The sequence below is a fragment of the Desmodus rotundus genome, chromosome 2 (assembly GCF_022682495.2).
Source record: "Desmodus rotundus isolate HL8 chromosome 2, HLdesRot8A.1, whole genome shotgun sequence".
Taxonomy (NCBI): domain Eukaryota; kingdom Metazoa; phylum Chordata; class Mammalia; order Chiroptera; family Phyllostomidae; genus Desmodus; species Desmodus rotundus.
Genome location: NC_071388.1, coordinates 207,663,798 through 207,680,758, shown reverse-complemented (window position 1 = coordinate 207,680,758; position 16,961 = coordinate 207,663,798). Strand labels below are relative to the sequence as shown.

General features: G+C 61.0%; 1 protein-coding gene across 3 annotated transcripts in view; it reads left to right on the top strand.

Moving 5' to 3' along the window:
• PER2 (period circadian regulator 2) overlaps window positions 1–16,617 on the top strand; it is a 34,711-nt gene extending 18,094 nt beyond the window's left edge. For 2 of the 3 annotated variants that reach the window (XM_053919299.1, XM_053919298.1), the window contains exons 9-23: window positions 88–166; window positions 2,035–2,141; window positions 2,695–2,848; window positions 2,991–3,096; window positions 3,872–3,997; window positions 4,436–4,520; window positions 5,362–5,521; window positions 5,615–5,739; window positions 6,449–6,613; window positions 7,561–7,815; window positions 9,702–10,558; window positions 11,496–11,682; window positions 12,513–12,705; window positions 13,470–13,620; window positions 14,583–16,617. In XM_053919299.1, coding sequence (XP_053775274.1) covers window positions 88–166; window positions 2,035–2,141; window positions 2,695–2,848; window positions 2,991–3,096; window positions 3,872–3,997; window positions 4,436–4,520; window positions 5,362–5,521; window positions 5,615–5,739; window positions 6,449–6,613; window positions 7,561–7,815; window positions 9,702–10,558; window positions 11,496–11,682; window positions 12,513–12,705; window positions 13,470–13,620; window positions 14,583–14,732 — 2,900 coding nt within the window. In that variant the 3' untranslated portion in view covers window positions 14,733–16,617. Of the gene's footprint in view, window positions 1–87; window positions 167–2,034; window positions 2,142–2,694; window positions 2,849–2,990; window positions 3,097–3,871; window positions 3,998–4,435; window positions 4,521–5,361; window positions 5,522–5,614; window positions 5,740–6,448; window positions 6,614–7,560; window positions 7,816–9,701; window positions 10,559–11,495; window positions 11,683–12,512; window positions 12,706–13,469; window positions 13,621–14,582 lie in introns of those variants that run through there. The other variant, XR_006656021.2, reaches the window with a different exon arrangement.
• Window positions 16,618–16,961: the final 344 nt, after the last annotated feature.

Here is a 16,961-nt window from a genome sequence, read left to right as displayed (position 1 = left end):
CCACATGGTCACTAGTAGTTGTCACGTAACCACATTACCTACGCGTTTCTCAGAGTCAGACATTTGAGCCAAATTCTGTTCTTTCAGCCCCTAGAATTCCTCCGGAAAAGAGAATTTTCACGACCACACATACACCCAATTGTTTGTTCCAGGATGTGGACGAAAGGTAAGCCCTGTGGCACTGTCCCTGCTGCCCACAAGCTCGCGCCGCGCGTGTCTCAGAGCCAGCACGGCGTCCGCAGGCCCGCAGGCCACTCACAAGACACCCGGTGCCCGGCGTTGTCCTGGTAGTTACCTCAGGACGAAGGAAAACGCGGTGAGCGTGTTACCTGTGGTAACCGATGGAGATGTTCGCCTGTGCTTAGGCAGTGAGGTAGTTGTGGGATCACACTGAGAACCTCCTGAGCTGTGACCCGTGAACGGGACGTTCAGGGGGTGTGTCCAAACTCCTTTCCAAGTTGGACACGACTGGGACAGGCCACACCCACTGCCCAGCACCCCTTCGTGGGTGTCGCAGCCAGGATGCTGCAGCTGCTCCGGGAGCACAGACATCTGAGGGGTTCCAGGCTCGCTGGCACAGGGCCAGGGCCCCGGCGTGCCTCCCCCAGCTCCTCCGGCACAGATGCGGGGAGACAGAAAGCGCTGCAGGCTGCCGGCCGTGGTCGGGGAGGAGAGTTCTCAGAAGATGCACGGGAAGCGGACTGAGCAGCGCCAGCAAACGGAGCTCTCTGAAACGGGCCAAGGTCACCCCACAGACGCCATCGAGGGTCAGGTCCTCCCCACTGCCCACCCATGGATGCAGGCCACAGGGCCTCCTGGGAAAGTTCTGCTCTCAGGCAGCAGGGAGCAGCAGCCTCCAGCTCCATGCTCCTCGGGCATGTTGCCAGCCACCCGTGGCAGGACTGGGGCGGGAAGGCTTCGAGGCTCAGGTCCCCGGGCCCCCCGAGCCCTGGCCGACCAGGGCCCCCCGAGCGTGGGGCCTGGGAGCTGCATTTGTGAGGCAACCCCGGGAAAACTTTTATTCCTCCCAAAATCTAAGAATTGTCTGCAACCCAGCCTACGAGTTACTTAGTCACGTGCAGGAAGGAGGGTTGGGAAGCATGCGAGGCCCACACAGCTGCCCCCAGCAAAGCTGCCACCTCCTCCCCTTCCCCTTCTTCCTCCTTCTGCTACCCCCACCCCCACCCCCACCCCCCGGCCAGGCCTGGAGCTGGGAGGACACCAGGAACATTCTGTTCATCCGGCCAAAGGAGAACACGGGCCTGAGAGAGTTCTGCACCACGGGGATTGCCGGGGGGCAGGGGGGGCACATTCTAACACTCAAAGGAGAATGTCCTTCCACGTGAGCAGAAGAGTTTGGAAAATATCTGTGTGGACTCGAGAAGAAAGCCAAGCTGCAGCTCACAACAGGGAAGAGGGGACGGGACCAGCAGAGGCAGGAGGGCTCTGCAGAAGTTTGACATAAAGCATTTCTCAGAAAACAAGCTGCCAGCTCCTACAAGACCAGTAGGCACAGAGGACAGCTCCCCAGGCCGGAATGGTGACCCCCAGGGAAGCCCCTATAAGTGGGACTAGAGCCAGAAGCCCTCTGGAGCTGGAGAAGATGCACAGACATGGTCTGCAGGTGCAGGCAGAACTCGTGCAGAAACCACCCACGCCAGGCCCCATCTGGCCGAACTATGAAACAGAAAAGAGAAGGGTCTGCAAAGAAGAAAAAGAAAAGCACTTTTACAATGGATTCTTCCAGGAAATGAGACACAAAGCCAGGGCCTTGGCTCCTGCTGGGCGGGGCCTCAGTGTTGTCTTCCAGGCCCGGTGGGTGCTGTCCTCTTCCCGGGGTGATCGAATGAAAAGCTATTGCTGTGTTGGTCTGATCCCCAAATTCCAGTCCCTGGGGAACCTGCAGTCTGTGCCTCTCCCCATGAATGGATGGGCAGTTTTGGAGGTGGTCAGCTGCCCCATGGGACGCCGCACTGTGGGACGTGTGCCCGAGTGTGGCTGCAGCGGTGACCCCCGTGTGCGCTTGCCTTGCAGGGCAGTCCCCCTCCTGGGCTACCTACCTCAGGACCTGATCGAGACCCCAGTGCTCCTGCAGCTGCATCCCAGCGACAGGCCCCTGATGCTCACCATCCACAAAAAGAGTAGGTCTCCTTTGCGCAGTCCCTCCTGAGGGCCCTGATAAAAGTGGCGCGTGCCCGGGCGTGCCCTGGGGCAGGTGCCCAGCAGAGACGGGTTGGACCCGCGCACAGTCCGCGCGTGATGGGCGCCACCACCTGCCGCAGTCCTGGCACGGTGTGCGGGTTCCTTTGTGGTCCCTGGCCTGAGCAGCGTCTCACTTCCTGTTGGCATCCGCAGCAGGTGGGAGGAAGGGACACAGGGTCCGCTGCAGTGGGGAGGGAGAGGCCGGCCGGGGTGTTGGACGATGCGTGTGCCCCCAAGCTCAGGCCTCACAGACCCAGGTGACGCTTGGAGAAGCCCAGCCGAAGCTGGCAGCACGTGGTCTCCTGACGGGGGGGACGCTGCCGGTGACTGCCCTTTGCCAAGGTCGAAAGCAGAGCAGGAGCTGAAGGGCCGCAGCTCTGGGCGGGTGGTGGCAGCCCCCGAGTTGTCCAGTGGCCGCACCTTTGGGCAGCTCGTCTGGTTTCCGCCTGCGAGCCTGGCTGCTGCCCGCCCGAACGCTGTCTCTTCTCCCAGTTGTGCAGGCCGGCGGGCAGCCGTTCGACTACTCGCCCCTCCGGTTCCGCACCCGGAACGGGGAGTACGTCACACTGGACAGCAGCTGGTCCAGCTTCATCAACCCCTGGAGCCGGAAGATCTCCTTCATCATCGGGCGGCACCGAGTCAGAGTGTGCGTGCTCCCGGGGCCCCGGGGGCCTGTCCCTGCCCTGGGTTCTGGCACAGCTGGGAGGGGGCAGCCCGGGGGTCTGTGGGGAGGAAGCGGGCCTGCAGGGTTGCGCAGCGTGGCCTGCCTGACTGTGGAAACCACACAGGGGCCCTTTGAACGAGGACGTGTTCGCTCAGCCATGTGCAGAGGAGCGGCCCCAGCACACTGGCATTCAGGAGCTCACGGAGCAGATCCACCGGCTGCTGCTGCAGGTGGGTGCCCAGCTGACGACAGCTCCTGCCTGGTGGGCAGCCTGAGCGCTGCCCTGGGTCCTGGGGCTCCCCCCTGCACCCCGGGGCCTGTTCTCTCTCCCACAGTGTGGGGGTTTGGGGTGCAGTCTGGGCCAGGTCCGGACAGGCAGTGCTCCTGCAGCCCGGTTTCGGGCGGCCCCGGCCTTGTACTTCTGGACCGTCTGTCTGACCTGCAGTCCCCGGCTAGCAGCTGAAGGACGCACTCCCTGCTCCCTAACTCAGCCCCTAAGTCCTGGGCTCGGACCCCAAGCATGACCTCCCACATGTAGACGGGGTCACTGCAATCCAGGACACTGTGCTGGCACCAGGAGGGCCTTGAGAGCGCCTGCCCCCGTCCCTGGGGACATGGTCCTCACGAAGAATTAGCAAGGCCACAACGTCCCTGTGGCTTAGCCGCCTCCTGCTCCCTGGGCAGCAGATGGGTGAAACTGTAATGCTTCAAACTCTGTTTCTAAAACCCCAGGTAGAACTGAGACTGGCCCCTTCCATGAGCAGACAGGGAGGCTGAATGGAGTCCCTCTTAGTGGGGTTCCCACAAACTGGGGTCTGGGGACCCTGGTGCTGCAGGTGGAGGCTGAGAGTCTGGCGCAGCCTAACCCTGGGCCCCAATGCAGTGCCCCCTCATCCTCGCCCAGTACCCCCGGGCGGCTCCTGGCCTCCTGTGCACCTGGCTGTGGGGAGACAGCCCCACATGCCCCCCAGCCCTGTACCTAGGCCTCCTGTCTGCTCTCCCCAGCCCGTCCCCCACAGCGGCTCCAGCGGCTACGGCAGCCTGGGCAGCAACGGGTCCCACGAGCACCTCATGAGCCAGACCTCCTCCAGCGACAGCAATGGCCACGAGGATGCGCGGCGGCGGAGAGCCGTAGGTCCCTCTGCGTGTGTGTGTTCCCTCCCCTCCCCCCCGCCAGTACCCATCTGTGGCACACGCAGGAGTCACCGTGCACTGAAACACTGCCTGCTGGTCGCCGCCCAGGTGCCTCAGGCTGCTCCTAAACTCAGTTCACCGGGACTGACTTCACCGGCTCTTGAGAACTGAAGCAGCTAGAACTGTGGTGAAACTTTTGGGTGAAGATCACTTACAGCGGGCAGATCGAGCAGAGGGGGAGATCTAACCGTAGTGGGGGGAGAAACTGCAGCCGCCCTTCTCCCTGTGTTAGAGCAGGAGCTGTAGGTCCGACTCCCTTGGAGTCTCCGCCGAACCTCCCTCCCTTGGCCGGGATGGCGATGGTGGCTGCCCCCTCGTGGTGGGACCTGATGGTCTCTGGTGGAAAGTAACCTGTTCATTTTGGTTTTCTTCAAGGAAATTCCCAAAACTGGTAACAAGGTCAAAACCAAAAGTCATTATTCTGATGAATCTGGAGAACAGAAAGAGAAATCTGCTACAGGTAAACAAAATTACTTGTTTCCTTAGTGAAACTGTAGCCTGGCAAGGATTTCCCAACTCTCACCTGCACTGTGGGTAGCAGGGAATTTACCTTTTAAATGTGTGCAGATGCCCCGTCCCTCGGGCAGCAGGGCCTCACCCCTTCCCCACGCAGCCCTGCGTTTCTGTGCAGTCACTGGTGCCCTGCATCATGGCCAGGGACTGTGTGCTTCCCGCAGGCGGGCCCACGCCATGTGCACGCACACACACCCTGAGGGCCCTCACTTGCTCCCTGTGCTCAGGCCGCCCCACCGGAAGCCTCCCTGGGAACCTGGGGCCAGAGCACACCTCTGACCAGGGTTCTTGACCTTTGGGACACACAGGCCTGTACTTCTGCCTTTGTGCTGCGGGGCCTCAGGGACACTCATGAGCAGACACAGCCCTGCCCCCGAGGCCCCAGGGGAACAGGGCGTGTGCTGAGGGCAAGGACTCGGTGCCCTGCAGGCCACTGTACCCGTCCTTACCCCTGGGGCCGGGCCGAGCCAGGCCTGACGGACCCTGTGAGAGCCAGGAGGTACCGACTGACCGTACAGTCCCCGAAGTTTCAGGAGCACAAGCAAGAACTGGCCTCTCCCACTGCCCAGTCCCTGACCCTGGAGACAGCCCAGACCAAGTGTCACTGAGCCCCGGGCCCCTCAACCACAGCCTCAGGCCCCTCCTCAGACAGCTCAGCGGCTCCTGCCACCAAGCTTCGGTGTCTGTGACGCATGGTCTGAGCCCCCAGCCTCACCTTTACGTAGAAGTACATGAGGATTTTCTTTGGGGACAAGTATTAACTGAAAGCACTGTTGCCATTCTTTTAGACGCACAAAGTGGATCCCCTGCTCAGGTGACAGCCTTCCGGGATGCGGAGAAGGACAGCTCAGGCACCAGCCCACCAGCTGCCTTTCCAGAGGAGCTGCCCTGCAAGAGCCAGCCAGCTGGCTCCTACCAGCAGATCAGCTGCCTGGACAGTGTCATCAGGTGTGGGCGCCTCCCGCCACCCCCCCGGAGGCCACTGCCCTCCAGGCTCGGCCGGCCAGTGGGGTGAGGCTGTCTGTGACCACCCCTCCACAGGTACCTGGAGAGCTGCAGTGAGGCCACCACCCTGAAGAGGAAGTGTGAGTCCCCGGGAAGCGTCCCCACGCAGAAGGCCAGCGACAAGCGGAAGGCCAGAGGCAGCCCTGGGCCGCCTCCTGCAGGTACCGTGTTTGGGGGTTGGCCATGGAGTGACTTGTGTAGACCCCCACAGTGAGAGCTGGCATCATAGGAGCCCTGAGCCCCCTTTGTCCCTCCCACTGGCTCGGTGGCATCGGGACACAGTGGTGGGTGCAGGCGCTTTGGAAAACGATCTAAGTGCTAAGACCTTCCCACCAGCAAGAAGTGACAGAGGTTCTGGACTCCGAGGCAAGAGCCCTCAGGGCTGCCCAAGGCCTGGGGCCGGGCAGGTGGCCATCTCTGACAGGCCATTTCCTGTGTCTGAGGGTTAGCTCGGTCCGACGGACTCTCAGGCCACTCAGATGGTGTGCGTGTCCCTGGCGGTCGTCACCAGGGTCAGATATCGGGTCCCGTTGTGACAGAAGCAAGGGCAGCTGGACAGTCACGCTGTGACAGGCAACCTGAGCCCCACCCGTAGGGAAGGTGAGCTGGCTTCTGGACGCCTGGGCAGCCCCTCCCCACAGGCCTTCAAGGGCCTGGGCTCCCAGCAGCGGCCCGGCCCAGCCACCTGCCCCCAGACACCCCCGGCTGTGAGAGCTGAGTGGTTCCTGTTGCAGAATGCCCTCATCGCCACATACCACAGCATACGCGCACCACGCCGTCTCCTGGGCACCGGGCCCAGCAAGCCGGAGGCGTTTCTTACGCAGAAGGTCCCCGGTGTTGCATCCTTGTGTCTTCCATGTTCTCTCGCAGAGGCAGCGGTGCCCTCTAGGGTGGACAGACACGCAGGCGTCAGCGCACACTTGACCTCGCTGACGCTGCCGGGCAAGGCGGAGAGCGTGGTGTCGCTCACCAGCCAGTGCAGCTACAGCAGCACCATCGTGCACGTGGGCGACAAGAAGCCACAGCCGGAGCTAGGTATGCTGGCCAGCTTGTGGACGGTGTTGAGGGCAGTTGGGTTTTCACAGTGAAAACTGGAAGTTCTGGCCACCACCTTAAAATGTTCTTTCCATTTAGGCAAGTGGAGGAGAACCCTTCCACTGCCCAGCATGGGGGACCTAGGAAGTGTAGGGTGGCTGGGCCACCTGTCCCGATCCCGGTGTGCTCTGGCGCCACCTGCTGGCTGTTGACTGCTCAGATGTAAATATGAGCAGGGCTGTGGTGGCCCAGAGGCTGGGCCTCCCGGGACCTCGCAGGGTCCTCAGACTCTCCCTTGTTGGGCGTTGGGCTCAGACAGCCCTGGGAACTTGTGTCCTCTTCCTCGCTTGCCCTGCTGGGCCTAGCCCTGCTTCCCTGTGTGAGGGCAGGAAGGGCCAGGACAGGTCTGCAGGGAGGTACAGCCAAGGGCTACCTGTGTGTGTGGCTCTCCAGGGTGCCCCAGGAGGACCCTGGACTGGCTGTGCCTGGAAGAGGGAGACGACCAGGAAGAGAGCACGTGTCGTAGTCAGTGTCCAGTCCCCTCCCAGGATGGCCATTGCATCCACCTGCCCTGTCCTGTCCGTGCCCCAGTTCCCAGTGACCCCGCTGCCACACCATGGTCCCCAACAGGGTGGGGGCGCACAGCAGCCTCAGTCTGCTGTGCTCTAAAAGCCGAGGACAGCCAGGGAGTACCCTGCCATCATAGGCTGAAGCCCAAGATGCCCAAGGAGACCGGCCCCAGAGCCCAGGCGGCGGGCTGTCACTACGTCTGCCTTCGGCTGTGGGCTGTCCCAGAAGGCCACACGATACACCCTGGGCTCTGCCCCATGGGGGCGTCAGAGTGTCAGAGGTCTCAGTGTGGGGTTGGCAGTTGCTCTCTAACGCCAGACACGTGGGCCCTTGCTGACGAGCCCTTGCTGACGAGCGGTCTGCGCCCCCTCCTGCAGAGACGGCAGAAGATGCTGTGAGTGGGCCCGAGTCCCTGGACTGCCTGGCGGGTACCGCCCTGCCCTGCAGCCTCGGGCCGGAGAAGGAGCCCTTCAGGAGGCTGGGCCTCACCAAGGAGGTGCTGGCTGCCCACACCCAGAAAGAGGAGCAGAACTTCCTACTCAAGTTCAAGGAAGCGAGGAGACTCAATGTCCTCCAGTCTCGCTGCCATTACTACTTGCAAGAGAGGTCCCGGGGGCAGGCGAGTGAGAGAGGTAGGTGGTGGTGCCTGAACTACGTGTGGGTGAAAAGAAGAAAGCTTTATTCTTAGTAGTGCTGAGTCCAGCATGGCTTTCAGCATATGAGGTGTGCCCAGTTCAGGACACCTGTGTTTGTTAGACAGCTGGGGAGACTTTGTCATTTCAAGTCCCCACGGGAACGGTGCTGTAAACAGCGGTGGCAGTCACAGGCCAGCCCTGTTGAATGCAGGGCGGTGGTTGCAGTTTGGCTTCATCAGACGTTTCCTGCCTGGGTGACCGAGAAGGGCAGGGGACCCCAGCCCATGGGCCCACCCAGACAGGGCTCCCGGAGGCCCAGGCAGGCCACAGCTAACCCCACAAAGACAGTGAGCATGGTACAGAGGGACATTCGGTGCCGGTTTCTGAGAAAGAGGACCCCAGGCTCACGCCAGCAGACAGACCCTCCTGGCTGGGCTGACAGCACTGGGCGGCAGCCTCCAAAGCCAGACAGAGCTGTGGGCGCATGAAGCTGCCCTTTAGGCCGAGAGCGACCAGCTGGTTGAAGGGCAAGGGATGGGGGAGCACAGACTAGCTTCTTTGCCGCTTTTCTGGTCCAGGAGCCTGGCTCCTGACCCCAGCCACTTTCCCAGATCCCACAGACAGGGCTGGGCCGATGTGAGCCACCACCTTTTCCCCGGGCTCCCAGGGCCTGGCCCAGGGTCAGAGCTGGAGGGCCTGGAGACATACAGCACAGGGCCTGGCTCCTCTGGGTCTCGGAGCGGACACGGTAAAGTGAGCATCTGCCCAGTGAGAGAGGCCGACATCCTCCTACCTCCCCAGACCTGGGATGACTGCCAGGCCCAAGGGAACCTCTGAGGAGATTACAAACAGGCATCACCCCCAACCCTGGCCAGACCCCCCAGTGGGCCTGGCTTGATACAGAGTCCCAGCTCCTTGCCCCCGTGGCTGGAAGTTTGTATAGGGCAGGACTGCCCAGACTCTGGGCTGGGTCCTAGGGGCCCTGGGCCCTAGCCACTGGCCCCACCAGGGGACACACTTCTCACAGGAAGAACGCCCGCCAGAGGGCCTGAACCGCAAGACGCCGCCCTCCTAGCTGCTCGCCTCTGGTTGAGACCTGCCCTCAGCCTGTAGCACAACTGACAGGTGTCCCCACACCCCTGCTTCAGGAGCCCTGAGTCACCCTGAGTGCTGTGAGAGGAGAACCTCACCTGCCCCATTGCCCATCCCAGCCAGGCTTGGCATGACTCCCCCTGAAGCCAATAGAACTCCTGGTGCCCAGGCCCAGGGAGGCGGGCGGACGTGCCCAGAGCCCCTCCTGTTACCAGGTGCGGCCCACCAGTCCCCTACAGAAGGCTCGTTCCAGCCACTTGTCATCAGAGAGGCAGAATCTGGTTCCCAGGACAGTGCCCCGTGCCCCTCTGGCCGGCCCTGTCTGCCAGGTGGAGCAGGGAGTGGCTCTGTGGGGGCTCCGTGGGGAAGCTCGTGACACTGACCAGTCGGCTTGGATGATCGCAGGTTTCCCACCCAGTACTGGGGGACAGCGCAGAGTGGCCGGCTTTGTAACTCCCTTTGGACCACGCGTCATGGCCACTATTTCATAAAGGAAAGGACGTTTTACTTGCAGAAGAAAACAACGAATGTGGCCTTGCAATTAACAGTGGTCCTTTAAACTGATCGAATCTAGTGTTGTTAAACTTAACGTTTTGCCCTGATTTTCTCACGGCAGTGAGCATCAGGGCAGCCCAACGGTGTGCCCGACGGCCCCCAGGCTGACGTCTGGGGGCTGTTGAACTAGCAGGTGCCTTCCAGCTGTTGAGAGTGTCCCAGTCTCTGAGAGCTGACATGATAGGAATCACGCAGATGTTCACGGCTTCACACTGCGTGTTTTTCCGTTGCTGCAGCTACTCCCGGGCTGAGAAACACCTCTGGAGTGGATTCGTCTTGGAAAAAAACTGGGAAGAACAGAAAGCTGAAGTCCAAACGGGTCAAGCCCCGAGACTCTTCTGAGAGCACTGGCTCTGGGGGGCCTGTGTCCCGCCGACCCCCGCTGGTGGGCCTGAACGCCACAGCCTGGTCACCATCGGACACATCTCAGTCCAGCTGCCCCGCGGCACCCTTCCCCAGCCCCATGCCAGCTTACTCCCTGCCAGTGTTCCCAGCTCCCGGGATCGTGCCGACGCCTGGGGCAGTGGCGGCGGCACCTGTGGAGCCCCACGCCAGCTTCACGATGCCCACCATGCCCACGGACGCTCATCACGAGTTTGCCGTCCAGCCCCCGCCGTTCGCTGCCCCCTTGGCCCCAGTCATGGCCTTGGTGTTACCCAGCTATCCCTTCCCCCCAGTGACCCCAAACCTGCCATCAGCCTTCTTCCCCAGCCAGATCTTCCCTGCCTCACAGCCGGAGTTCCCTGGTCGGACCTCACCCCACAAACAACCCTGCCCTTGTCCTCGGGCAGAGTGTGGGCCACCTGTGACCCGGGTGGCCACCCCGGCTACCCCACTGTCGGCCACCGGGCCCTCTGGCCGGGCCTCCCCACCACTTTTCCAGTCCCGAGGCAGCTCGCCCCTGCAGCTCAACCTGCTGCAGCTGGAGGAGGCCCCCGAGGGCAGCACCGGGGCTGCAGGGGCAGCAGGGACAGCAGGTGCGGGGCCGGACTGCAAACCCAGCACGTCCTGGGACTGGCCGCCAACGGCACCGCCGAGTGGGAGGATTCCCGGCCGCTCTTTCTCTGCAGCGGGTGGCCCTGCAGCCCCCATGGTAGGTCCTCCTCTCATTCAAGTGTTTTCTACATTGAGGGTCCCACCAGGTATTTCAATTTGACATAACTGCGTGATTGATGTTGTCCAGTTAGATGCCCCTATAGAGTAGACTGGGGATGGGGGGTGCTTTGTATTGTCTTGGGGTCTGAACGAAGGAAGATTGATTGTCTGATGGTGAGTGCAAGATCCAAATGGCCTGGGTGACTTGGGGGCTTGTTGTCACAGGCCTTGAGGTTTTAAGTGAAAGCCGTGGGGACAAGGCACAGTCAGACTAAATGTCAGAACTCAACTTCTCAGAGGTCGTGGGGGCACAGGTTCTCGTGGGACACATGGGGGGCTCGAAAGCAGGCGGGTGCCCCTCCTCCTGCACCTCCAGGGCGCCAGCATGGTGCTCCCATTACGTTCGTGGAGTTCTAGTTTCCCATGGGCTTCGGGCAGCGCCCTGAGCAGCTGCGGCAGTGCACCTGTGGGTGCTCCCTGCCTGTGCCCTCAGGAAAGGAGGGGACCCAGGAAGCACAGCTCAGCCTCCCAGTGTGTCTGTGCCCTCCCCGCTCCTATTGCTGGGGTCTGGCCTATAGGCCCAGTTCCAGGATCCGAGGGCTGGGCGACCCCCAGGAGCAGGAAGCCAGGGCCCCACCCCCAGGGGCAGCCAGGGTACAAGGTGGCACCTTCCTGCCTCCCCAGCTGCTCTGCTGGAGGAACAAGCATAAGGCTTCCCCCACCCCCGCCCCGGGGTCCAAGAGCCACTGTCTTCCGTGTGACTGTCCCAAAACCCTGTGGAAGGCGTTGGTGTCTTGCTGTAGTTCACATGGCCGCAGCCTGTTCATTCGGCTGTGACGGACGGATCTGAGGGACCCCGAGCAACCTTGTGCAGGTAGTCACCCCCGGCTGGGTTCTGACTGGGCCCCGTCTGGCGTCTTCTCCCTGTTCTAAAGCGCGAGGAGCCCCCAGACACCCAGAACAGTGACGCCCGCTCCACGTCCAGTGACCTGCTCGGCCTCCTGCTGCGCGAAGACCTCTGCTCGGCAGAAGGGTCAGCCCTGTCGAGAAGCGGGGCCTCCGCTGCCTCTGACTCCCTGGGCTCCAGCTCGCTGGGCTGCGGCGCATCCAGAAGTGGGACAGGTCTGTGGGTGGCGTTGGGAGCCCGAGTCCTGGGGTTCGGGGTGCGTTCAGAAGACTCTCCCGTGGGGCCCCTGGGCAGCCCAGCCACACCAGAGCCACAGGTTGTGGGTGTTCGGGGCCCAGCTCCAGGTGCACACCAGGCCCACCGGGGCCAGCTCAGGGCCCCCGGCTGTTCCCACGGGCAGGCAGGTGCTCCCCCCCTAGGGGGCGGGTGGGCCCTCCCCAGTCAGAACTACCCCTCGCACCTGCTCACCTCCATGTTGGCCTTGGCAGGACTTGCACCCCAACGTGCCTGGAGGGCCAGTCAGGGTTCTCCTCCCTGAGCTGGTTCTCTCTGGGGAGCCTAGTGTCTGTATCACGTGCTGTGCCCACTGGGTCCCTCAAGCGTGATGTGGACCCGCTGTACCGGACAGGTGCCCTCCCCACACTCCAAGGCCCCTGCTGTTTGTGTGAGCTTCCCCTTCTCCTGTACATGCTGACCACACCCCCCCACCCCAGGAGGCTCTCGCTAACGAAGCCAAAACCGGCTTCTCCCTATAGCCTGGCTTGGTGAAAGGGGCTGAGTGCTAGGGAAGGTGGTAGCATTTCTAAGATGGGCTCCCCGGGGCTGCTCGGGCCTCCCCAGGAGAGCCACCTCCGTGGTACGAACTGGAGACCCCTGTTAGGGATCCAGGCCATCTGAGAACTGGGGAGGTGGGGAGCCCACCAGCACAGGCGCGTGTCTCCAAATAGGCCTCTCAGCTGCCCGAGCCGGCCTGTGTCCACACACACGCCCCGCGAGGCCGGCCTTGGCGTTCACGGTCTGACCTGCCACCCTCGTGTCTTTGAAGGCAGTAGTAACACCAGCCACACCAGCAAGTATTTTGGAAGCATCGACTCCTCGGAGAATAATCACAAAGCAAAAGTGAAGGCGGATGTGGAGGAGAGTAAGCACTTCATCAAGTGCGTCCTCCAGGACCCCGTCTGGCTGCTGATGGCCGACACGGACGACAGTGTCATGATGACGTACCAGATGCCCTCCCGGTAACTGCCGGCCTTCCCGGGGACCGGGCAGGGCCGGGTGAGGGAGTCCCCAAACGAGGCCACCAGTGGGGGGCTTCCCTCTGAAAGTCTCTCAGAGGGAACCGGGTGCTGCAGGCCTCTGGCGACCCTCCCGAGGGTCACACTTGACATTGATGAAGTATTTGTGCTAACTCCACCTCCTTGGCTCTGTTGCCCACCATGGGGTAAATGGGGTGCGTGTGTCTTAGGCAGAACGCAGGGGTCAAGGCTGGTGACCAGCCGGTGGCCACCAGCTGCTCTGTAGTGACTTGGGGTCTGCACCCCAGCTGTGACTCCAGCTCAGGCTTCTCCGAGGAACATTCAGGGTCCCTGCCCCTGTGGAGCCCCACCCTGAGGCAGGACAGCCAGGACCCTGGGTTGGGGGGACCAGCGCTGGCAGGGAGCAAGGGAAGGTAGTCTCCCCACCGCCTCCTGGTGGGAACCTTCCAGACTCACCACCCTGGCAGAACCAAGGTTCTGCGGACACCCAGCTCCCGTGCAGTTTAAAGTGAAAGTCAAACCGTGACTTGGACAGTCGTTTTCATAGGAACCACAGGTCGTGCGCTTGGGATGTTAGGTTACCTGAACAGAGTCATCTCTTTTAAATGAAAAGGAAATTTGCATGGAATAAAATCACCTAAAACTCCATTATTAATAATGAAAGAAAACGAGAGTGTTGTTTTAAGAAAACACACAGAAACTCTAACACATTCTAAAGCTCTCCTGTTTCTCCGCACGCGGAGCAGAAATCTGGAAGTGGTTTTGAAGGAGGACAGAGAGAGGCTGAAGCTGCTGCAGAAGCTGCAGCCCCGCTTCACCGAGGGGCAGAAGCAGGAGCTGCAGGAGGTGCACCCGTGGGTGCGGGCGGGCGGCCTGCCCTCGGCCATGGACGTGACGGTAAGCTCGCTGACCGGCCTCTGGGGTAGCGAGCGCCCTGCCAGTCCGCGTGGGCGCGCTCGGCACTCCGCCTGCCACTGTCCTCTGAATGGGGCCTGAGAAAGGAAGAGACACTGCTACACCTCCATCTGCCTCAGAGGCCCCTTCGGTTGTTCCCCAGAAGGTCTGAGTGTCCGACCTCCACTGCCTGCTGAAATTCGAATTTTCCTTTCTTTCAATTCTGTTTCCTATTTTTAAAAAAGAACACTTCTCCCATCATAAACGCTCAACATCCATGTAGACCATTCAGAAACAGTGGGAATATTAAATTTCTGCTCTTCACGCCTGTCCCTCTCCAGCTGCCCCTTCTATCTCTGTCCCTTCCCGATGCGCCAAGGTTGCAGGTTTGATCCCCGGTCAGGGCACATACAAGAACCAACCAGTGAGTGCGTCAACAAGTGGAACGATGAACTGATCTCTCTCTCTCTTAAGTCAATTTTAAAAATATTTAAAGACCTGTCTGTGCCCCTCTCCCCACTCCTGTCAGGTCCCCGTGTCCGCAGTCGCTGAACTGCTGCCCTCCCTGCCCCTGTCTGTTCTGCACAGCCCGGCCTCTGCCACGTCAGGGACGAGTCCCTGCCCTCAGAGCCCTCCCTTCCTCCTCACGTTGCTGTGGCCCCATTTCACGGAGAAGACCTGGGCTGGTCACTGAACTCCAGGGCCCACGGGCAGAAGGCAGAGGCGCTGAGGGCAGAGCCTGTGCAAAGCCGCCTCTCCCATCAAGGCCCAGGCACCCTGGGCCTTGGGGGAGTGGGGTGCAGGGGCCCCGGGAGCGGGCTGGCCTCCTCCCTGCCACGGAGGAGCCCCCTCCGAGGGTGCCGGCCCTCCTCCGGCGGCCACCTGCACCTCCCTCAGCGTGAAGGCCACTCCTGCAGTGAAGGCCGTCTTTGTTACTGACTTCCGTCCTGTTCTTTCCTCTTCAGGAATGTGTTTACTGTGAGAGCAAGGGAAACAACGACTTCTGTGTGCCCTGCGAGCAAGACAGCCCTCCCCTGGGACTCAGCGAGGCCACAGACTCCAAAGACAAGGGGAATGGACCCGCCCTGAGCCCCAGGAACCAGGGGCACACGTAACTCCCCGCACCCCTGCAGGCTGATGGAAGAGGACGAGCTTCGCATCGGTTCCTAAGGAGATGGACAGACATACTTTTTGTTGATGTTTGTTTGTTTGTTTTAGAAAAGGAAACAGTGTTTTGAAGGGGTGACTTAAAACTGTGGAGGGAGGGAAGGGTTTGGAAAGAAATGTTTTTATATTTAAAATGTACATGTGGACTTTGGGGGACAAGGAAGAGAGTTTGCTGGGATACAACTTAAGAAAGACCAAATCCCCTCTTGCAAGCGCCGGGGAGGCCGCCTGGGCACGACGGAAGTCCGTGGACCACGCTGAGCTTCCATGGGGTTTCTGGAGACGTCACACCAGGCCACAACCACGCGCAGCCCCCACCACTGGGCGCCGGCCTTTGGGGCTTCACTGGGAATGAGTGTGCAGATCAAATCCTGTCCTCTCTCGGGGGCTGCCTGTTATGTAAAGTATCATCTAGTCAGAGTAGATGTTTTAAAGCATGCCCAGTGGAGACGACAGCCTCTCCTGACTTGCTTTCCAAATGTGTCGCATTGAATGGTGTGTAGCAAACCGGCAGCTCTGGCTTCAGGTGCAGTAGTGGCAGCTGTCTGGGCGAGTGACGTTGAAACGCGGGCTCCGGACTGAGGCCCCGTCGTCTCTGTGACCAGCTCCCTCAGACTGATGTGCGCCTGGGCCCTCCTGGGGTCTCTGCAGCACCCTTGGCTCCTTTTCGGGCACGACCAGCATGTCCGTGAAAACAGGTGGTCGGCCGTCTCTTTGTGGCAACTTCATCTGTAGGCCAGGCTTTGACCACTGCTGTGGGGACCCACTCGAGTTCTCCCGCTGACACGCCCCAGACACCCCCTCTGGCCCTGGCAGAGCGGCCGCCGACCCAGTGAGCCTGCGGGGACGGCGTCTGTGTCGCCGGGTGCAGTGAGCTTGCCTCTCCCGGGGCTGGGGCACAGCCCCAGTCTTTTCACGAGCCTCCCCTCGGCACAGCTCCCATCTCTGCAGTAGTGTCCCCCAGGGCCTCTGGCACCTTCAGGTCATGGGGGACCCTCAGGGAAGAGTGAGGGCATTCTGCCCGGCTGTTTGCAGAGCCTCACCTTGGGCCTCACGGACTGTTCGGAAGAAACGGCATCGGTCTCTGGAAGGAAAGAGAAGCACCTGCTGATGAAACCGACTTCCGCTGCTGGTGCAGGGGCGCCCCAGGCAGCAGGTTCCCCTGCTCTTGGGTGGGGAAGCCGCCGCCTTCCAGCCAGGGAGCTTTCGTAGTCAAACCGCCCTGCTCCTCAGTGAGTCCTCTCTTCAGAAACTGAAACACGAAACAGTCTAGCTTTTTCTTACGAAGTACGCCCACCTTCGGGTGCCCACGTTCCTTCCGCGTGCAGTCCTGCCTGCGTGTGGGAGTGAGACACTGCCAACTGTGTCTTGCCTTCCTTGGATGTCAGGTCATCCCCTGGTGACGGCTGTCCGCAAACACCAACTGCCAAAACCTCCTCTACCGTTGTGAATGTTTACCGTCAGCGCTACTTCGTTGTTGGACGCGCTCTCACCGGCCGCTGCGGCGCTGCGGCGTGCTCAGAGGAGGGCCCTGGGAGCTTTCTGTGGAATTGTTTACACGGCGCCATGTAGCAAGTCGTCTTTCCTTTGTGCGCTTACACGGGTGTTCTGGAAACGTTCTCGATTTTAAACTGAGCCTTCTTTTTACTACGTTCCCACGGAGACGGAAAAAGCCTCCAAGGCCGTTTGGCAACTCCTAGCCTTGCGCCCGGAGGTCCGCTCGTGGGCAAACCAAGCTTCCTCCACCCAGTGCAACACGTCATTTGGCTGCTTGTGTCTTTTTATGACTTTCTGCCTTTTAGAAAATTGGTAAATAAAGCGAGTATATTTTTATTTTTATTTGTATGAGTCTTTAACACTGGGGGAAAACTGAACAGAGATGAGCAGAGATGATCAAAGATTATCGGAAGATTTTTTTAAACAGCACTCCGGAGATTCTGCGTTGGGGACCCTCCTTTCCACGGAGGCCCCTGGCCACTCCCCTGCGCAGCGCGCTTCCTGCTCCTCACGTCCCTTCCGGTCTGGTGCTTCTGCGACGCACACTTCCCGCAGCCCCTGGCCCGTGCACTTCGGGGTATAAACGGAAGCCTGTGACCTGGATTAGACTTCTCCCAGTCTTTTAACATGCAGGTAGGGTGGGGTGGGCGTGCTCTGCTCAGCCCGTGGAGCTCCACTTC